General features: G+C 41.5%; 4 protein-coding genes across 4 annotated transcripts in view; 3 read left to right on the plus strand and 1 right to left on the minus strand.

Moving 5' to 3' along the window:
- Positions 1-736: 736 nt before the first annotated feature.
- On the plus strand, positions 737-3,177 carry msrb2 (methionine sulfoxide reductase B2; the record flags this gene model as incomplete). The annotated part of the gene is made up of 5 exons (XM_079234567.1): positions 737-851; positions 1,413-1,510; positions 1,916-1,992; positions 2,262-2,409; positions 2,632-3,177. 5 exons carry the CDS (start codon positions 737-739, stop codon positions 2,761-2,763), a joined length of 570 nt encoding a protein of 189 aa, XP_079090693.1. The 3' UTR covers positions 2,764-3,177.
- A 1,799-nt stretch (positions 3,178-4,976) lies between these two features.
- c8g (complement component 8, gamma polypeptide) lies at positions 4,977-8,823 on the plus strand (the record flags this gene model as incomplete). The annotated part of the gene is made up of 7 exons (XM_079233984.1): positions 4,977-5,147; positions 6,131-6,270; positions 6,973-7,043; positions 7,132-7,239; positions 7,378-7,482; positions 7,677-7,712; positions 8,736-8,823. The coding sequence occupies 7 exons, from the start codon at positions 4,977-4,979 to the stop codon at positions 8,753-8,755; spliced, it is 651 nt and encodes a 216-aa protein (XP_079090110.1). The 3' UTR covers positions 8,756-8,823.
- Positions 8,824-10,106: 1,283 nt separating this feature from the next.
- On the plus strand, positions 10,107-11,647 carry LOC306750965 (lipocalin-like). Its single transcript, XM_079234461.1, has 6 exons — positions 10,107-10,247; positions 10,501-10,637; positions 10,718-10,797; positions 10,901-11,014; positions 11,105-11,206; positions 11,297-11,647. The coding sequence occupies exons 1-6, from the start codon at positions 10,152-10,154 to the stop codon at positions 11,314-11,316; spliced, it is 549 nt and encodes a 182-aa protein (XP_079090587.1). The 5' UTR covers positions 10,107-10,151; the 3' UTR covers positions 11,317-11,647.
- A 4,077-nt stretch (positions 11,648-15,724) lies between these two features.
- The window catches only part of cntnap2a (contactin associated protein 2a), a gene marked incomplete at both ends in the record, with an annotated part of 347,422 nt that continues 340,734 nt past the window's right edge, over positions 15,725-22,412 (minus strand). The window contains 3 exons of the mRNA XM_079234339.1: positions 15,725-15,924; positions 16,256-16,327; positions 17,777-18,055. Of these exons, the coding sequence (XP_079090465.1) occupies positions 15,725-15,924; positions 16,256-16,327; positions 17,777-18,055 (551 nt within the window). The remainder of the gene's footprint in view (positions 15,925-16,255; positions 16,328-17,776; positions 18,056-22,412) is intronic.

The following is a 22,412-nucleotide window of genomic DNA, read 5'->3' on the forward strand; positions in this document are numbered from 1 at the left end:
TAGTAGACAATATAGTTTAGAAACACTGGAGTACATGCTGTGAACAGATCTTTTACTGAGACGCAGTAAATATATAAATGTGTATGTATTTTCTGGGAGACATACATAGAGTATCATTCAAATTGTATGTGGATTGCTTTAGTACAAACTTGTCTTCCTCTCAATTAAACACACTGGTTTGACCTGGTTCTTTGCCACAGAGGGTTTACAATGTTGTAAGTGCAGATAAAAGTTGGTCAGAATGTGCCACAGTGCTGCACCACAGTTACACTCTGTTTGTGCCTGAACTGAGGTCAGCTCATTGGAAGGAGACATAGTGCCTGCAAGGATTACTCACCTCTAAATAAAGTTCCTTGAATATGTGTCTGCTTTTTTATTGTTTATACATTTTGGTTTACAACTCACTGCTCAATACTATACTAGATCAAAGTTGTGTTTAAAAATGTTTTAAAAAAAAACCTTGAGAAAAATGTCTGATTTGTGATATTGAGCTATATAAATAAAATTGACTTTACCACTTCAGCGATCGTATCCCCATTTTTTTTTTCAAGCCGTAAAACTGCACCACAGTTACTCTGCCACTTTAACCGATATAGATGGAGGTGTGATGTTTGACCGGGTCACCCGGCTAACAGCGTGGGTGAGCCGGGGGAGAACCCGCGTGAACTCGCAGGGAGCGCGGTTGGCTCCCACTGACGTCAGCACTTGACGTGAGACGGACACAGCAGCAGCAGACATGTCTCGTTCCGTCGCCCGTCTCTTCGGAGTGGTTTCTCGGCACGCGATGTCCAGATCCGCGGTGTTACCGAGGAGGATCCCGGGATTCTTTCGTCCTGTATCCACATCTCAAGGTACCGGGGGGACGTTTTGGGTTCTTTACTTTCTATCTGCTGTTTCAGGCTGCAAGCTCCCGCAGGTGCACCATGCTGCAGTTCTCTCAGAGCACTGAGATTAGGAAAACACACAGCTACAAGTTGCTTGTGCAAAACCGACTGTGCTTAACGAGAGGAGTGTGGTTGTAGGGGTTAATAGTGTTTTTGAATTTGGTGGATTTTTTTTATTCCACTATTTCTACTCATTTTCATTTATTTCAAGAGTTAGAATTGAGTGAAATTTGTTCAGAAATGTCTAAGCAGTACAGTTAATTGTTTTCAAAGTCATGTGAAAACAAACATGTTCTCAGTTTGCCATATGTTCAAGGGTATGTGGTATAATGTTGCAGATTATATTTGAAAAGGTTCAGGAAGTCCTGCTAATGGGTTTAATTGTTTTATGGTTGATTTCTGTCAAAAGCAATGGATTTATTTATGCATACTTGAGCTATATTTGATTGACCAGGATGTCCTAACATTTTCAATATGCACTTCAAAACTCCACTGTGACTTCTTCATTGTTACCTCTGCTCCCTGCAGGCCTGCAGTCTCTCACCCGTTATAGCGAGACTACAGACTGGCAAAAGAAACTGACCCCAGAACAGTATGTAGTCACCAGAGAGAGAGGGACTGAGGAGGTGAGTAGACTAAAAGCACACCAGTACGCCGATTTGTGTCAAATCAACATTCCCTCGGTCTATAGCAGACTGCATACATTTTCTGATGTGTGTGTGTGTGTATATATATATATATATATATATATATATATATATATATATATATATATATATATATATATATATATCTATATCAGCACATTTCCAGATGGACTTTGCTCTTCACTGTATTGTTGACCTGTGTCAGGTTCAACCTGAACAGCAACACACTTGGTGTTTTATGAATTTTAAGCTCTCAGCTGGAAACAGAGCATGCAATAATACAAATAAGGACAAGTTACTGTTGTACTTACAAAGGGATTTTCATCGAACACCTTAAGACAAAGCAAACAACATTTAACTGTGTGTGTGTGTGTGTGTTCGCAGCCCTTTAGTGGGATCTACCTTAACCATTCTGAAGTTGGGATGTACCACTGTGTCTGCTGTGAGGCTCCACTTTTCAGGTAAGAGTTAATGTGTGAAAATGTCTCCACAAATACATATTTTCTATTCATGACATATTGGTTTTCCTGTTTGATATACATCTATTCACCGCCACGATTGCTACTTAATTTCATTATACTTTGTGCAATTACAATAAAGAAATTATATCCAATTCTACTGTATGATAATTTGTTTGTATTCGGACAGCCGTGAGATCATTTTAGTGTTTGTTGTTCATATAGAAATGTATTAGCAGATGCTCAATGAGAAACTGTTCCTGTCTTAAAAGTTCAGAGGCAAAGTATGACTCGGGGACCGGCTGGCCTGCATTCAAAGAGGCTCATGGGACATGGCAGAGGGATGAAAGCCACGCCTCGATCATCCGTCGCCCTGACAACAGCCTGGGTAGTGCTGGGACAGAGGTTCTTTGTAAAAATGTGAGATTTATTTTCTAAAATATGAAGGTTTCATTTGCGTGGTGTAGTTGCTAATATAGCCTTGTGTGCAGTTCTTTTTTAATACAGCGGTATAGTTAGAATTGTTTATGTATTTCATTAATACTTTGCATTCAGCCTTTCCTTTCCATTTTCTTCAAATACAATACTTATGCTTGTATTTTTGATTAGTGTATGACTTTCACGTGTTTGTGTCTGTTGCAGTGTGATTCCCACCTGGGTCACGTGTTCGATGATGGACCAGACCCGACTGGTCAGCGGTTTTGTATCAACAGCGTGGCCCTCACGTTTAAACCCAGAGAAAACGGCAAACCTGACAAGGATGAGCAGGAGTAACACCTGAAAACACAATTATGTGTATTTCAAACAAGTCCATTTAGGAGGCAAAATGAAGGACCACCTAAATGCCATTCCATGGTTTTGACCTAAACATGTTTGCAAGTGAGAAGCTTTCTATGGGAAAAGGTGTCTTATTAATTGAATTTCACACTTCCTGGTGTTTATTAAACTGGTAAAGAATTAAGCTCAGTCTCTTGTTAGGAAAAGTGGATATACAGTATGCACTGGAGGGAAGTCTACATACTGAACATACTTTACAATATTCACACACACTCAAACTGCGGACCATCAGCTCCTTCAATTGAGATACTTCCCCAAACTTTTTTTATTGTTCACTAACTTTTGTTGAGTTGGCAATTTTGATGTATGAATGTGTTCATGTCAGAATCAGAAACGGTTCATTGCCATGTTGCAAATACAACACATTTGACTTTGTCATTGGTGCATAACAATGAACAGTACAATAAACACATCATAAAAAAATAATAATGTCAATTTACAATAAAGTATGGTAAACAAATATATAAGAAATGTGTTAAAATGTTTGTTATGTTATTAGGTGTCTGTGTAAAGTTGTGACAAATATTGTCAGTGGGTCAGAGGCCTTGAGGATGAAGCCGACTGCAGTTGGGAAGAAACTGTTTTTGTGGCTGAATAGCGTAGTGCTTCAGGCGGGACTGAGACGCTGAGTCTGGGCCGGCTGCTTAGCAGAGGCTCTGTCTTGTAAAAAGCCAGTTAACCTCCCTCTACAGAACAGAGAGAGTCGTGACAGTCCCATTGTCTTTCAAAGTGACAGGAAGACATTCAAGTCGTTTGCCAGGTGAAATCATTCATGGATTTTTGGAGTACTGTTTAGCATCTCTCACCGCCTTCCTTAACCTGGGTTTGGACTCTTTAAACCTGTCTTGGTTCCCACTCCTAAATGCCTCTTCCTTTTGCCTTCTTAGCTGTGGATCAGGGTTCGTCGTCGTTTCTGATTACCCTGGTGCCCATTAGCTGTCTTCACAGAAGCTAACGCATGACCTAACAGCCTCTGTGTACACATCAAGACTGTTGGTAGCGTTCCAGAAAACGTCTGTACCGTCCAAGCTCGCTGAAATATCCTCCATAGCCTCACTGAACCACTGCTTTAATGTGAGAGGCCCTGCCGACTGTGCTGTAACAGTGATCTAAAAGTGTTCTCCTCTCTGGGAGAGCATTTAAGAAACGGTATGTATTAGGGGAGTTCATGGCTGTGATTACCTTTTGTTAAAGTCACCAAGGACAATAACTAAAGAGTCCATGTTTGTCCGCTCTCCACACAGTATCCTGTCGGCGAGCATGAGCTTTGCTTTCTGCACGTTGGCCTGCGGTGGAATATAAACCCGACCAGCATGAATGAAGTGAACTCAAAGGGGGAGTAAAAGGGGCTTTTCAGTTGATGAAAAAAGTTTCCAAATCAGGAGAACAGTGCCGCAGAATCACTGCCACTTCATTACACAAGTCCCTGTTGGTATAAAAACAGATTACTCCACCTTTAGATTTGCCAGAGGGCAACAGCTGGAAGCCTATTGGCTCGGGCATAGGGTCTGTTATCATTCCACACACCCATGTCTCTGTGACGCACACAACGGAGGGGGAAGGAAAGTCTCTGTTTTTCCTCCACGTTCCCCATGTTTAAAAAATGTCAAAGTACACTGGACCTGAATTAATAAGACATCTTTGTAGAGATTGCAAAACCCAGAAAGTTATGCCAATGGAGCTTTGTGTGTTTTTCAGTCTGGGGCCACATTTACAGAATACATTGTTTTGTATGAATAAGGAATCATGTATATTTTAATGATACATTGTCAATAAATGCACATTTTGTTTGTTCTCTGAATATAGGGTTATGATGTAAAGGCCATTAGATTTAAAGTCAGTATTTATTCAGATTGTGTTGCTGCCCCCTTCAGATGGACACACTGTAATATGACCTCATCTCTGCCAAACCAAGTTAATATTTTACTAAACAGACCATCCTCTGTTTCACATTGTTTGTGCCCCAATCTCTGTCTGTTTATGCATTTGTTCTGTGTCTTTTTTGAGGTTGAGTTAGGCAGATTAGGAATAGTTGACTACAGACAGAGACAGAAATACCAATACAAAAAGAAAAAGTTAGAATACGGGAACCTGATAAATCCTGTAGGAGAAAAGGACTGATTCTTAAGCGTATCATTGTTAGCGCTGGGATGGCTGGAGTATGGCGTTGCATGTTGCCAGTGGTGGTGCTGATGTGTGTGTGTCTGTGGGCTTCTACTGAGGCTAAGAGTCGACCGCGACCCCAAATACGACCTCCCAAGAAGCCGAAGGTCGACCCTATTGACTTGACCCCACCTGCACAGAACATAGACACACAACAGGTAAAAAGCTGGAGGAAGAGGTGGAGTATATATATATATATATATATATATATATATATATATATATATATATATATATATATATATATATATATACTATTGTGTGTAATATGTTTGTTTGTGTGTTAAGTGCTCTTTTCACCTCTTGTTTGTGATTGGTGCCTCTAAATCAAGCTACAGGACTAGATAGGTAGGGTTAGTCCAGATAGCAGATATGGATTGGCAAAAAGTGACCATTTATAACTTTCATTCTAAATTTAATCGTGTCAAGGCCGGAAAAAGATTCCTGAAAAAGCTGCACTGAAAGATGAGAATGTCTTATTTTGATAAATGCATATAGAAAGCATTGCTTCCAGGTAGTGGAGTGCAGCCACAGCCTCATAGCAAAACAGTCCACAGTGCCTTCTGACCTTTGCACACTGACAGTGTGATTCTGTTTCTCACTTGCTTGCGACATCATGTCCAAATAACAAAAACTTTTGCTCAATAAATCAGTGGAAACAGAATTACCCCAACAGAATAGTGAAAATAAAAACTATCATTGCTTTGAGAAAAACGTAAGGAAAGTGATCTTTGGAGCTTGTTTCACGAAGTATGTTTCTAGAGGCTCAAACTTGTAAATCTACTCATTCATGGATTCGTGTGGGGGCTGGCATGGTGGTCATGCTTATGTAGTTGGGTCAATATTGTGTTTTAGGCAATAGTGGGGATTTTGAGTCAGAAAACAAAAGATAATAAAACTGTATATTTGAAGCAGATGTATTCCTTTGTAGAGATAGTTATTGTCACCCTAAATATTCAATTTAAATTCATGTGAATCTGGTAAAATAGGGCAACTCCTAGGTAGACTACGTTTACAGGATGAGGATTGGAATGTAAAAAAAAAAAAAAAACGTACTTACAAATTGCAAATACTGTGTCCAAGGCTGAAAATTTTGCTTTTCCCTCTGTCTCTGTTCTGATGCTGCTTGTGTGTGTTGCAGATGACAGGAACATGGTACCTGCTGATAACTGCCTCCAAATGCTCCTACCTGATGACTCATGGGACCAAGGTGGAGCCCACAGTCATGACCCTCACGCATTCCCCCGACCAAACACTATCTGTTAGCACCAAAACACGACGGTAAGCACCAGCATGTGGATACTGAGCATGTAGCTCAGTGGGACTCTTCAGTACCGTGGTTTATCTGCAGAGGGGGAAAGCACGCCACACATCTCTTTACTTTCTCTACTTTAAGTCTCAACCACATGTGTTCGATTAGATTTGTGTATCCTCGAAAACAGGAAGGAGGCAGAACAGTCAAATCCATCAGCTTTATCCTCTAGGTAAACTTTTAGGTCATCCTGACCTGATGTTTGCAGAAAGACAGAATGTTCAATACATAATTTTAATGGAACGAGTGTGTGTTGTTTTTGTTGGACGTTCTGTCATATCTTTGTGGTGATTTGAGTTTGTAAATCCTATTTGGCCCACGCTGAGGAAAACCGTGGTCCTTTTTGTCACGCGACAGTAGTAAACTTGGCCTGAGGCTGAGAAATGTGGTTAGATTATGAAATGTGTGGTTAGATTATGAAATATGTGATTTGATTATGAAACGTGTGGTTTGATTATAGAACATTAAATATATTTCACAATCTCGAAAACACACAGCGTCTTCAACAAGCCAAATATACTTGAGAGGAAGATCATGTATCCCTCCATTTGCTGTTTTAGATGAAACAATAGCATTCTATGAGGGTTTCAATGGTTAGGAACCCTAATGCCTGTTTTTACTGACATGTTTTCATCAAATGTCTCACCTGACACAAACTCTTCTCTCCTCAGTAACCACCAGTGTTGGGAGATATTACAGGTCTACAATTTAACACCAACTCCGGGAAAGCTCAAACTTAAAGGTCAGTGTCTCCCTTATTGAGCTTTATTGGTAAAGCATGCAATGCAGCATCCCTTTGGCATACCGTGCTCTCTGTTTTTCCCCACTAGGAGCTCGTACCGAGCTGGATACTGAGATAGTGATCGGAGAGATAGTCTACAACTCCTATGTGATCATCTACTACCAGAAACGGGGCAAGCTCACCATAAAGCTGTATGGTGGGTTCCTCAGCCACGTGGCCTTGGTTTGGTATTTCAGATCTAAAAGCCAGGTGGTAGTCCTAAATTGAGACGGCACTGTATCTTTAAGAATGCATTCGTAACGTTACGGTGTTTGTTTTTGTGCTCTATGTGCAGGTCGGTCTGTAGACAATCTGTCAGAGCCTATGTTGACCAAGTTTGAGCAGCTTGCTGAAAAACAGGGTTTGGGACTGGCATACCTCTTCCCCTTCCCCACCTACAGTACGTCCGTGTCCACCTGAACAATACAATTAAATAAACTATATTAGCAGATGCAATATTTAATATAAAAGATTCAAATCTAGCTTGAAGAGATCTCCATTACATTACTGACTGATATAAAGGAGTAGGATGTAGTAACACACCTGCCTACTCAGCTGCCTTTAAATCATTCTGTATACTGCTTTTTTTTCTAGGTCACTGTGGAGCTGTAGACCAGAACCATGTAATCAGTAAGTATATTGTGTAATAAAATAACAGATGATCATTATTGATCATTATTTGATATAATGGTAGTGTGACAATTATATGACTAACACAAATGGGGTGACTGTCACATCGAATGGTTTCCAGTTCTTACCTGTCGATGTAGTTTGCAGTTCTATATGTATAGCATGTATTTCCACAGGTCACTGCAGTACAGTCAGAATCGTGTCCATGTTCTGGAGCGGTTCAGACTTAGTTCATGCATTTCAACCTCTTTAGTGTAACTGGTGATTTACTGGTTCAGTGCGTTACCCGTCAATTATTATTTCCTCTCTACAGCTGTCTGCTAGTGCTGAATGACACAATATGTATTATCCTGCTGTTTCTCTGTAATATGTGTGGACTTTTCTGTAATTACTTTTATTGTAAGACGAGATGTCTAAGCTGTAGACATATTTATGCATCAATGCCATTGAGAGAGATTACAGTACAGTAATTGCATCTGAATTAAGTAGTTTGATTTTGATAGGTTAATGGAATTGATAAGAAATATTGTGCGGCTGTTGATAAGATATATTGTGAATGGACTACCTATTAGGTTGCTTACATGTATTGCTTTCTTATGGATGTTGCTAAAGCTATTTGGAGGTAAATAATATCAATATTCAAGACCTTGTTTTTGCAAAAGCACAGCCAACATAGATTTAGTGTATATCTTTCTCTCTTTCTTTCCATGGAATGTTATAATTTCTTAGTGCCACTACAAAATGTAAAAATGCTTCTGTTATATCACGAGAGAGAGAGAGAGAGAGAGAGAGAGAGAGAAAGAGAGAGAGAGAGAGAGAGAGAGAGAGAGAGAGAGAGAGGAAACCAATGACCCACCGAGACCTTCCCAAACACTTTTCACGTCAGCTCCTGCAGGCTGTGTTTGGTTCATTTCGGTTCAGTTATTTAAACTTTGTCAACAACATGTTATCCAATCGCCAATCCCTGATTAAAACAGCAGCACAGCTTCTCTGTAATTGAACCTGTCACTCTTTGTTATACAGACTGTGTCCCCACATGCTGAGGAGGCAGAGCCAGGCTACAGACGGCTCCAGCCTGCAGTGTTCCAAAGGTCACAAGTGAATATCTGAGGATCGTATCATTTAGAAATGTGAATGTCAGCAAAAGAAATGTTGATGAAAGATTGCAACACTGTCTTAATATTGAAAAAACCTGACATGTTACCAGTTACAGCTGAATAAAACAAAATAAAGCAGTTTTTTGTTGAATGTTTTCAGTTTAAAAACCCCACAATGAGCCATATCTGATCTGGCACCAGCTGACTCTGGGATGAGAGGCCATTCTCCTGGGCTACCTCCCCTCTTTTTGTGCAGAGATTTGACTTTCAGAGTGTGTGTGTAAGGACAAAAGTTAATGAAGCCCAGCTGTGGAGCCCGAAAAGGGTTGAGAGAGTTTGGTTACAAAACTAGGTTACCAAATGGGCTTCCTAGCTCCACCCAGCACCTTTGTGTCTGTGTGTTACATAACCAGCTGATTGCAAGTTTGTGCTTGTTTTTGCGAAAAGGAGCTCTGATGAGTCCATCAATACATTTTTGCAAGTGAAGAATTCAAAGCCAGCCTATGAACAGTGATGGATCTAGGTAGCAAGATTCGTCACATAAAGCAAAGTTTATGCAACATTTCATCCAACCCTTCTCCTCACTCTGATGTTACAAAACTTAAACGACTCGTGTTTCAAACGTTTTATGAAACGATCAACGCTTAAAATGAAGTGCAAAGAACAATCACATTACCATAAGCAACAGAGCTTTTTTTATGATAAATAGTAAACATGTTTTCATTGTGTAGTTTTCACATAACACCGCCTCAACGCAGCTGTCGATACAATTTGCTGCAAAATAAGTAATTTGGTTACAATTGGTTTGTTATAGAACATTTTGTATCTTAATTTAGGTGGAGTTTGTTTCTCAGAAAGAGCCCCTTTTTCAAGGATGCTTAAGTTTAGTAAATGTGACGGTAATTTGTTATTTTTGATTGTGTATGTGGTGTTTTTTTTAGCTTTCGTGTACCATATGGCTAAGACATTTGCACTCTTACCAAACAGCTGTTTTGATAGTCCAGGCCTGCAGAGCATTTGTGATGGAGGAGGGAGAAAATGAAAGGGCGTTAAAAGAACCCCATTATGTACCCACTCTCCCTTTTCTTCCCCTCTCCCCTCCCCCTCCTCCATCCACACGTGCCAGTTGTGTAACGGTAGTGATTTGCATGCCAGTGAGTGAAAGCCAAAGAGTTTTTGAAACCCAAAAGCTAGCAGCAGGACGGGGGAGGAGACAGAAAGAGGAGGAGGGGATGGGGAGCAGGACTGCAGGATATAAGGAGCCTCCTCCTCCCTTCTGCTCCTCACCTCTCCCTGATACTCCTCTCACTGCTGCAGAAGCAACAAACACAAAGGAGAAGCCATGAGGAACACACTGCTGAGGATGCTGGGCGCCCTGATGTGTGTGCTGGCGACCTGCGCCGCAGTCGCGCCTGTTCAAGACTTCGACCTGGAGAAGGTAAGGAAGAGGCACAAGTATTACTACTTCAAGACTAGCGCAAATGAGTAAAGTAAGGAAGCGGTATTAGTATCTGGTTGGTTAATGTGTTTCATGGAATCACTTGTTGGGGCAGACTGCACTTTTAAAAGTAGTTTATATAGAACATGTTGTGTAATACATGTGCTGCAGTTTAGATAACCTCAAGCACAATGCTTTGATTGAAGAACCTCTATCGCTCTTCATCACCCCCTTCTGTCTTTTTTGTTGTTAGATGGCAGGCAAGTGGTACATTGTTGGCTTTGCCACGAATGCCCAGTGGTTTGTGAGCAACAAGGCAGGGATGAAGATAGGCACTGCCATGGTAGTGCCAACTGGAGGAGACATGGACCTCGCCTATGCCAACCTGAAGTGAGTGATTATGTAACTGTACCTTTGAATTCAAACATCTTGATGATTGTAGAAGTACTAAGTAAATAATCCTCATTCAGTGCTGATGGTACCTGCTGGAGAATGACTCACCTTGCTAAGAAAACCGAAACTCCTGGACGCTTCACCTTCCGCAGCCAGAGTGAGTAGAGAGCGCACACGAACACAAACACGAACACACACAAGGGACACAGACACAAACGTCCAGCAGCATGACCTGTCTATTTCTGCTTTTTTTTAATCAGTTTGGAACAATGACAACGACATGCAAATTGTCGACGTGGCGTACGATGACTACGCTCTGGTCCACACTGTCAAGACAAAGGACGGCGTGTCTGAGGTCCTCAACAAGCTTTACAGTAAGTCTGGATCAGTCAAACCCTAAGGGAAGGCAAAGTATGTTGAATTTGTGTATTCAGGGTTGAGTTGTAATACAACTCATTTTGCAGGCCGCACTCCTGAGGCCAGGGCTGACCTGCAGCTGAAGTTTTCCCAGCTCTCCCTGGAGACTGGCATCCTCGCTGACAACGTCGCCATCTTGCCTCAGAATGGTACGTATTGAACACACAAAAACTGCACACATACTTTCTGGAAACAGTTCAGACCTTTGCTCACTGGCCTCCTCATATGTGTTGTTGCAGCTGAGTGTCCCGATGTCTGAAGAGTCCCCTGCTATTCTCCATCCTTCATCTCTTGCTGGAGGAAGTCCCAGGATTTCCTGCTTACTGTGATATTTGCATCATCTCAAAGTTACATCTGTGACAATACAACTTCAGCATTTTCCTCATATCCCTGCTGCATACCAAAGACGAATCCTAAAAGTAGTTCAGGCCTCATTACCTCCAACTCACCCGTGAACTGTGGCATCAGAGTGGAACCCAAAGGGGCTGATGTTGAAACAAAGGGAAGGGTTGAAACCATACAAAGACATTTTGTACTGTGTTTTGTTGATATAAACTCAAAACCAATAAAACCAACACATGAATATTTCAGTGTTCAGCCTGGTTCTTTGTTGTTGTTGGCAGAAAGAACAACTCAAGTCTGTGAGCTTCTCAAAGTCAGATCAATGAATGAATGTAACATACTGCCCGTATGGGCTGGTTAACAGGCACAAGACTCCTGAGAACAGTGCACAGTGTCAGATAGACAGAGGATTAGTCATGCACATACGGGTTTGGAAAATACACTGGCTCAGATAAGAATGTCTTGGGTAAACACAGATGTTATTAGATATAACTGATAACACCAGAGTAATGTTACTGAATTATCAGCTTTTACACTTAAAATCTACAGATAGACTGTACAGTGTACACCCTCTCACTATAATAACTAAAACAATGTCAGGGGTCTGAAAGTGTCTTGGGTCTACTGCTTGAATTAAATAAACTATTTCAAGAAATTAAATTAAAATGAAATAAATAAATAATGTAATACAGTTAACCATAGTGTAGGACTACAATGTGTAACCCAGAGATGAGCCGGTTGGACCTATACACGTCTTACGGAGTAACGTTAGCCTGCTTCTGCACACTCGTGAACAAAAGAAGAAGTGAGATGACCAGACCTCTGTTGCCCTCTCCTCATCTCAGTGTGAGGCCCGTGGGTCATCGCATCATTCAGGCCTGAATCGTGACCTGAACCTCCAACCAGATTGGCGGTGGTGGAGTTGCACTGTGGGTAATGTAGGCGCCAGGTTCGACGTTGTGAGTCTGCCAAGGATTAGCAGTTGAAGATCTGGAATTCAACAGTGTTTGAAGTCTGATTGTCGATAAGCTTCACGCTCTGTTCAAAGATCACTGGAGTCTTGTGTGTGCGACGGACAAATACTGCGGTTATCAATTAGCACGTTGAGTTTACCAGAGCACGTCACAGCAGTTTAATCTCTGTAGAGGAACGTAAACACATGATGCTGGATGTCTGCCCAGTTCATCCTTGGTCATTTTTATGCTTTCTTGCAGCTTAATATCTTTTTTATTATAAAAATGTGTATTTATTTCTACTAATTCCATACAGCCTAGTCTTTAAACATATGCCGTGTGATTGTTCTTAGTTTTGAGATTAACAGTGTCTTTCTTGTCTAATCTACTGAGTTGGTACCCGCTGATCTGGTTGTGATCTGCTGCATATACCTACTCTTATAAATAAAGTATTGCCTTTCCCCGAATGCTGTTTTTCTCAAATCACGTCTGAAAGAAGTTGCACCATCTGACCACAAGGGGGCAGCCTATGCCCAGTCTCAGACAGACCAGCTACAACTACTGCCATTTCTTCCTGCATGTGGTACATAGAGCCAGGGCTGACATTAAGTCCACTGACCTAAAACTGCGTTGTAAAGGGATTCATTCGATACTAGGTGTAGTTGGGATTAATTCCAGAGTGTATCCTTTTCTCTCTCACCTAAGCCTGGCCTAATGTCACCTCAATCTGTCTGTCCAGGTGGATAATGGACACCTCTACAAAATACAAAACCTTGTTGCTATATAACAAATTAGCAGCTATGTGATTTGTTGGTATTTGTTTTGATTATTTGCTGCATCTCTGCACTTCTTAACCGTCTTTTAATTTCATGACATGTTCACTTAGTCTGTCGAACTGAAGACTAGTAGACTGTTGGCGTGAAATGCAGTAAGTTAGAAAAGAGGACTGATGGCATGTGGCTGTAGGTCATGAGTCAAATTCAAAGGCCTGATGTTTTAATTATTACATGGCTTAAGGGCCAAGATGTCCCAGGAATGTCTTGTGTAATGTATGCTTCATAATGCTGTCTAAAGATAGATATCTATATATATATATATATGTCAACATGAAAGTAATGCAGAGAAAACGACACGATATTAAAGATCAAACACTCTTTAATGAACTCAATAGAATGAAAGCAAAACATATGGGTTATGTCTGTTGGGGCTGATAATCCATTATCATCGTTATGTTCAAACCACATATCAAGGGCATGTGTGTGTGTGTGTGTTTATGTATAATCTGAGTAATATAATGATAAAAAAAAGGAAAGTAACGGTTTTGCCTTCATGGATTTGATGTGTGGACGGAGAAAGTCTTTGAGGCCGCGGTGGAAGGCAGGCTGAGTTCACCAGCTGTCCTAATGTCTCTGATAAAGTTACAGTTAGCACTCAACCACGAGGCGACGACGACGTACAACATCATTCATGTAACAGGGCGCCATGGCAGCGACTTGAACAGACAGACGTAGAGAAAGCAAATTCACAACGAAATAACAAAGTTGGCAGCTGGTTTCACCTGAAACACATTGTTCTGTAAATGCTACGGTAAGGTAATCACACACGACGATGACAGGGAAAACAACATGGTTAAGAATATACATCGCACATCTTGTATGTTGGACCGCAGTGGCACTGTTCGAGTGAAATTCAATTCATTGTTGACAAAGCAGCAGCCTCCTCATTCTGAACTCGTTGCTCTTGTAATTGAACGAACGACCTTGACTCATGCTCTGTCAAGCATGCGTGTTTGCGTGTGTATTTGTGTCACCGAGAGGAGGATGAAGCGTTTCGTGTATTGTATCGCGGGCAGCTCTCCTGCTGCACGAGAACCCACGCAGTTATGCTCCGGAAAAGTCAGACTTGTTTACAATTTGAGAGAAATCAGCAGGATTTCTGAAGGTCAAGCTTTGATTGCGCACCACTCAAATCAGGAAACATAAAGACACCCGAAAACTCTGATTAATGAGAATTCATGCAGCAGCGGCGCGTTATTCTAGTAAATTCAAGGCAGTACCTTGAAGGCACAACGGATTAAAAAGCCAATTATCATCTTAACCTTTCCCAGGTCTTGAAAAAATATTAGGTTTAAACGATGTTTTGTATTTTATGCTGCTTTGGACTCTGAACGCATGAAGTTTAGTGCGTCAATAGAACCCATTGAGTGTCAGGCAAGTTGTTTGATCTCATCCATGTGACTGTCCCAAGTGATTTTTATGGCACTCCTTCTGTCCAATTAATCTGACCTACTCATATACACTGATGCATGCACACACTGCAAACCCACTTCATTCTAATGTAATTAAATTAATTCCTCAAATAAAAGTTTGACATTTAACGCAAAATATCTGAGCCAATCGGTAACTGACGTAAGACTCAAGTGTTTGGCAAAAAACAAACGGACTACTGAAGAAGTCTGAATGAGTAAAGGCTCACGGTTTGACCCGTTCAAAATGAAAAGAAAGCTGCCATGCTGAGCTAGACCAACCATGGAGAGTCATGATTTCCCATCATGCTCTGAGAAACCCCTCTCTGCTCTTCCTCAGAAAGGAATGTCCCATACAATCGAATGTCATAAGATTTAAACATAAAACTCTATATTTAATACATAGATAATGTAATGGACAGACATATGATATTATTGTAATATAGATCTGACATTTCTCATTAGTATTTATGTACTGGACTCTAAATAAATCTTTCGAGAGAAAAAAAAACTAAAAACACAAAATATTATATTTACAAACTGAGTTTTGGCATCCATATTCAACTCTATATTACCACAATATAAGTGGCATGTCACGCGACGGATATGAGCGCTGACAGACTGGTGCAACCACAGCCTGATAAGTAAAGAAAAAAAGGGTTTGGCATGTTGATTTGATCATTTTTGATATAAGATTTTTGTTAAAAAATAAAATCAAAATGCAACAGAGACTGGAAATAAATCTGTGCTATCACACGACCCAGTAAGTATAATTATTTGTCATATACAGTATTCAAAGGACTCCTGAAAACTCCCAAGCACGATACAAAGAAGGACAAGCCAGTTAGTTTATACATGTACAGTCTCTGAGAGCAGTGCTCTGCTGCACAACCGTCCCTCTTCTCTTTCTAATACTCTGAATATATAAAAAAACAAAACGAATAAACGAAAAATATTTCTGTACACGCCTCTCCCACATTCCCGCCTCTCTGGGAGATCATTGTCCGGCTAATTCCTTCTTTCCTCCATTTCTCCTGTGATTGGTCATTGAATTCAACCTCCTCCATCTCTGTGGTACCCGGTGGTCTGACGCATCACGTTCTCTCTCAAAGTCCCGCTTTTGGCCGTTAGATGAACCACTCCTTCTTTGACTCGTCGATGGTTTCTGGGTTGTCGGTGCCGATGATGGCCGTGTCCGCCGATTCTCCGGTGGACTCCCCGCTGCTCTTGGCCTCGTTGGTGTGGTAGGTGCCTTTGTGACGGAACATGTAGCGGATCAGGAACACCAGAGTACATAAGATGGTGAAGATCACAACCGCGATGATCCCTGCAGAGGAAAAAGCAATCAGTTGCATTATCAATCACTGCTACTACTTAGCTTTGAACAACCGACTAATGTGGAATATAGCAGAAAACAATAAGTTGATGAATTGATTGGTCAATTGACAAAAAAAACGACTGAGCAATGATTTGAGACCGTTTATTTTTGATATGACCAAAACCTCCAAACATACCTTGGTTTGAACTTGTCAAATGTGAGGATCAGTCAAATATGATAGTAAACTGAGTATTTTTTTTATTTAGACTAAATTTGAATTTGGCACCTGAGGCTCAGGTAAAATCTGAAAAAGACTGCTTTCAGAAATGACATTCTTTACCTCCAATGATAGCAGAGTCCCTGTTGACTCCATCAGGAATCACTCTCTCCTCATTGAAGGGGAACTCTGCATCTGAGCACAGCAAGAAGAAGGAACAATTAAAGCCTACACAAACACACATAAAGACTCAAATAAATTAATTAATTTTAGCAATATAACTAACTTGAAAAGCTTCGCTAGACCAATTTGTGGGCATTAAAATACCAAACAGATGGCGGAAGTGGATTTCAAGGTCAGGAACATACTAACATGTCACAGTCCTTTGGTCTTTTTTCAGCAGTAAAATAAACACATTTAATTATATCATGCATAATTTGTCCAGATTTATAACAACAAAGTCTTGCTTTTCAACCCTGAAGCAAAAAACCCCACAGTGCTCAGTTTGTACGATCGTGGCTCCAGCGTCACTGCGTACATACATCAGACCGTCAAATGGATGAATACACGAGTGCTAAGCATCGTTAGGGGATGACAAGAACAGTTTATTGAATACATTGCTGTTTCATGTATTTTATAAAAGATCCATGACGGAGAGAGGTTAATAACAACTGCTGCTTTTGCCTGTCTGCTGGGATTCTATGTCAGCAACAATTATCTAATTGCTGGGATTATCCCTGAATGGATAGAAGTGCAGTGCAAACGAGTGGAGGAGGGTGGATATAGTGATGAAAGGAAGAAGTAAAAGGAGACTGAGGTATTGTCGAGCTCTACAATTACAATTTCTTTAATTTGTCCATTTAGGAACACGCACAAACCCGTGTAAAAGCACGGACAGAGCGGGAGACGTGTATAATCAAGCCTTATTGCACACAGCAACCTGCATGTACACTCACACAATCAGCTTCACCCAGCAATGAGCTGTCAGCTATTTCTGCTGCATCGTTCTCCAGGGTGGTAAAGCGCATGAGTAAGATGGAGAAGAGGAGGCTGAGGTGGGAAAAGAGGTGAAAACGGCAAGCAACAGAGAGGAGGAGAGCAATCACGCTCATTATAGTCCGGCAGCTTCGTGAATGTGTTTGGTAATAATGTCAAGAATTCATTGTTTCTGAAAAAATTACAGACAGTGGATAGGAGCGGCGAGCAGAGAGAATCAATAATATTAAAATGTGAAAAGGAAGAACAGAAGTGAAAAAGAAAAGAAAATAACTTTTAAAAAAATCAATGAGAAGACAGACAATGTTCAATACGGAGCGAGAGAGGGCGGGATGAATAATGGATTAGAACTATCTCTAGAAATCTTAAAGATAAACAAACACCAATCCTTTCTGTGGAAGGATGTCTGAGAGCTGACTGTGAGTTTGGATCAACGGACTGGATCCATCTCAGATATCTCAACGTTCCCAAAGGCACAGTTAGCACCAAGCCTGAGGAATACGGTTGCATCCAGATTAATAACAGTGTAATACTAAACACTGAAAGCCACCTTAGAGTGCTGAGGTCTGTGTGTCTGCACATATGGATGCGTGTCCATGTTAGAGGTACAGTTGGAGACATCTTCAGGGTGTTTGGTGTAGTCCTCACCCGTGTTGTCCAGATGCCAGGGATCTGTCGCAGCAGACATTGGTGGGATGGTGAGAGGTGACGACCCACAGTTGGACTCCACCAGTTTGCCCTGGTAAGACACCGGCGAGGCGGAGGCGGGTTGTCTGTCTGGCTGACCGGCTGGCGGTGTGGCCTGGGCGACGGTTCTCAGTGCAGACTTGAGGGGAGCGACGCCGTTGAACTGTACCCGCGAAAAACACCCGATAAAGCCTGGGGTGTTGTAACGCTCGATGAGGACTGGGTCTATGGGTCCAGTTTCTGCACAGAGACACAGATACAAACTTGTTTCTGTTACTGTCAAAGCAGTACAATGTGATGTTAACTTATGTGGGACCATGCCCATGAATTTGATCGATAATGAAAGAGGGTGGGGAGAGAGAGACAGACAGAAATAGAGAGAGAGAGGGAGAGAGCGCAAGGAGAAACCAGGGATCTCAAGCATTGACCACAGCCACTTTTAAAGAGAACGCATCAGCACTGATTTTCCAAAACACATAAATCTACGCAAATGAGAAGGGAAGAGAGTGCAGATAGAGGAGGAGGAGGAACAGGGACATTCACCTTTATTGTTAAATTAAGAGGATGAATAATGGATTAACACCCCCTTCACTCTAACAGTCTGTCTCTCTCTGTCTCTAAATGCATTATCCTATTCTGCCTTGGGAGCAAAGGATGTGGATATGTATAAGATATGTATCTTAAGCAGAAAGCATCAGTGCCAGTTTCAGTCTTCATGGCACACAGGAAAACAAGATTAGCCTTCGAAAATGTCATTTAGACGGTATTGTTGTGGCGCTCCAGACAAATTCATATGTGCCTGTTCAAATGCAGCAATCTGTCTGTGCCACAGTCTGTTTCTCTCTCTCTCTCTCCTTTGACCTTCATCTCTCTTTATTTTTCAAAGAAAATGACTTCACACACTGACCAGCTGGCCCACTGAGCTCCATCCAGCCAGTGCTTTATCCTTGTTCAATCTGTGGATTACACGGGCTGTTTGGAGGTTAAATAGGTTGCATATTTTCCAGTGTTGACCAACATTGACTGAAAAGTATTGACTGGGGATTTGTTAGTTTTCACAGAGCGGATTCTCAAGACATCATTAAGACCATTCAGTGCTTTTCTAGGCTCACATTAACGGTCATAACGGTAATCTAAAATGCTTCTTATATCTTTAATAAATACAACAGACGATTCTCTCTCTCTCTCTCTCTCTCTCTCTCTCTCTCTCTCTCTCTCTCTCTCTCTGACGCAGACACACACACACACACAATCTCTCCAACACCTACAGTTCGGTTCAGACTTAGACGCTGCATAAAAACATCCTCAGACACACTCCTACACTCCAGCACAAACCTGGACTGATTTCAAAACAGCCAAACTGTCTTCAACACTTTTCGCAGAGCTGCAAAATGTCTCATTCCATCACAGGAACCCCGGCTGTGTGTGCAGACAGAGCTACCGTAAGTTATAGTGTTCACATGCACGACTGCTCTGCTGCTACACGACTGAGCCACACCCAGAGGGAACTGCTGTTTGGACAATCCTGCAGCAAAAAATGAACAAGGGATGACTAACAAGAGTACTGCTCTGTCTGTCTGTCTGTGTGTGTGTGTGTGTGTGTGTGTGTGTGTGTGTGTGTGTGTGTGTGTGTGTGTGTGTGTGTGTGTGTGTGTGTGTGTGTGTGTGTGTGTGTGTTTATTTATTGAATCGTGTCATGCCAATAAATGAGGTTCTGTGTATCTGGATATGGCTTATAATGTAATTTTCTCTCTTTATTCCATTTTGATTGGTCTAATACAAGTATGTGTGTATTGCCGTGTGTGTGTGTTTGTACACTATTGATTGTGCTGCCAGGAATAGAGCTCAGGACTATCTGAGTTTCCTACATATTCATCATCTGACCAATATGCACCGTATACTTTATCTGTGTGTTGACACAATCCTTTGAAACGGGCTCTACAGTTTCATACAGTTGGATTTGGTGCTAATGCTGCTAGTAGGTGAAGTGTGCTCTGAACTGTGGCTCAGCATCTCCCGTCTGATATGTCAGCCCTTCTCTGCAGGAACACAGACGAACGTATACATCGGTGTGGATGGTGTGTGCGTGAGAGTGCTTATGAATCTGAATCTGTATGCGTGGGTGTGCAGAATAGGTGGAGAGACACAGACACACTTGGGAAAGAAGTGCCTTACAGTCAGCGCAGTGAGCAGAATACTGATAATAAATACAGAATATGAATATGAATACAAGTCCTCTCTCTCCCGTATGCCTGAACATGTGTTGATCGCTGCAGAGGCCTGCGTGTGAATACTAATAGGCTCTCTGTTGGGAGTATACCAGGCTGCTTAGCATACAATGCTGGGGAGTAAATAGCCGAAAAGCTTCCCTTGTTTCAGGTTTTTTTGTGGCCAGTGGTTTCACGAGCAGTTGTTCCCTAGAAAGCAGCATGTTTTCATTTTAAATGACATAATGTTGCCCATAAACATCTCAAATTTAACATGAACTGGGGGCTGTGCTGTCACTGATAAGAAGCTTCGTTGGTTTTAATGGCATCCATCTAGTACTAATGGAGGAACAAGAGGTGGACACAATTACATCTGTATTACAATCCACTATTCCACTATTGTTCAGTTCAGGTGTTGGTTCAGCTCTTATGAAATAGTATATGCACACAGGAAGAAAAGAAGTGAATAGCTATTTAAATCAAATCGCAAACAGTGGCCTATAAAATTACCAAAGAGCAACACTTCTCTCACGCAGTCTCAACGACATAATTACGATTATAACCTTTCAATGTTAAGTTCTTGCCAACAGAGCTTTATACAGTAATTTAGGTCTTACACAATGGTTTTTGTCGATCCCCAGATCTTCACAATACATTACAAGTATTATCAACTTCCCAGAGCCAGCCCCCACGCACTGATCTTAAGGCTTGTAATCCTTTACCCGGCTCGCCTTGGTGTCTTCTAACAGGGTTTTCCAGACTGATCAATAAAACAAGTACACACTCAAACCTAAAGCGCCACACACACTAATCATGTTTAGAATAGACCACAGTCGTAGAACTATGTCCTACGACTGTGGTCACCACATTCCATAATGTGACTCCTCACACATCTACCGCAACACACACACACACACACACACACACACACACACACACACACACACACACACACACACACACACACGCGCAATCACAACAGCAACAAGGTCAGCATGTTGATCAGGGGATTGCACCTTCTGATTGTATGTCATCAGGGCGGCCAGTGACATCACATGAATAATTCAAAAGGTGAGGCAGCACATAAAGCTGTGACGACAGGGCTGGAGTGAGGACAATGGGGTTGTGTTTTTTTTTGGGGGGGGGCTGGACAAAATAAGAAGGGAGGATGGCAAAACCTGCACTAGGAGAGAGGGAGGGTGTGGCTGCCTCTCCAAAAAAGGCTGGCGGTGAGGGGAAAGGTGAGAGCCATGGGAGGAAGAGGAAGAGGAGGAGGAGAGGAGAAGAGAGATAAGAGTGTCTCATGTTGCGTGTCTGTGTCGGGCTGAGTTTGTGAAAAAAAATGGAGTGGGAAAGAAATGGGGGTGACAAGAAGGGCGCTCAAATGGAGGGGCAGGGTAGAGGAGATCAAACACAGTTGCCATGGCTACAAATGGAAGCTGATGTAGAGGTGAGAGACGGAAAAAGAAGAGGAGGAGGAGGGGGTTAATGAAAGTATGATGCGTTTCAGACACATCAAATGTATATTAATGAGAATCCACCCACCACACCCTCAGTTAAACCAAAACTAATATTTAACATACAGTAATGCACACATGCATGCACAAACATATGAAGAGAGAGAGAGAGAGAGAGAGAGGGGCTGATAGGAATTCATAAAAAAATTAAAAAGCTGTAGAAATGAATTGATCAAAGAGAAATATACAAGGAAAGATTAGCTTGAACAATCAAAAATGAGTGAGAAATAGTGACCTACAGTTGTGAAGAGATAAAACAGACAGATGCTGTCAATGCTCTTATTTTATCGTCATCTATTTATGTAATGCGTCTTATTGTGCCTTTTCTTGGTGTAAACGTTGTTTATGCTTATATAGTTTGATAATAAAGCCAAAAACTACAAACTGAGCAGAACTTTTCTTCGTCCTCTCTAAACTGTTGGTATGAATGTCATTAAAACGAAATGGTGACGAACTGCAGTGAATACAGACATGTGAAGAGATCATGTGAGGGGTTTGTGGAGGTGGAGAGGAACGGATGAGAAGGGAAATGAGAGCTGAAGAAGAGGTATGTGTTAGTTTAGGATATGGAAAATACACCTGGTGGCTGCAACGCCCGACTGAACACACAGATGCAAACACACAGGTGTATTCAACGCCACCTCTAGCTTCCTCCTCCACCAGGATGTCGGGTTGTGCTGACGAGCATCACAGACAAAACTGAGCCTTTCTGTGACATTTGCCTTCAATCCAATTACATCAGGGGGTGGATTCCCTTTAAAATGATAAAACATCACACATTTGGCATAATGTCCATCTCTGGGGAAATCATGTTTAGCAGCAAATTGAATACACATTTAGAGTCACTGAAACGATGAATTACTCAGACCGTGG

Source organism: Taurulus bubalis, assembly GCF_910589615.1.
Source record: "Taurulus bubalis genome assembly, chromosome: 18".
NCBI lineage: Eukaryota > Metazoa > Chordata > Actinopteri > Perciformes > Cottidae > Taurulus > Taurulus bubalis.

Bases quoted from the DNA above. Each gene is read 5' to 3' on its own strand.
- LOC306750965 (XM_079234461.1), top strand. From the start codon at position 10,152: ATGAGGAACACACTGCTGAGGATGCTGGGCGCCCTGATGTGTGTGCTG. The intron at 10,638-10,717 runs GTGAGTGATTAT...ATCCTCATTCAG, and splicing joins CTCGCCTATGCCAACCTGAA to TGCTGATGGTACCTGCTGGA. The intron at 10,798-10,900 runs GTGAGTAGAGAG...TTTTTTAATCAG, and splicing joins CTTCACCTTCCGCAGCCAGA to TTTGGAACAATGACAACGAC.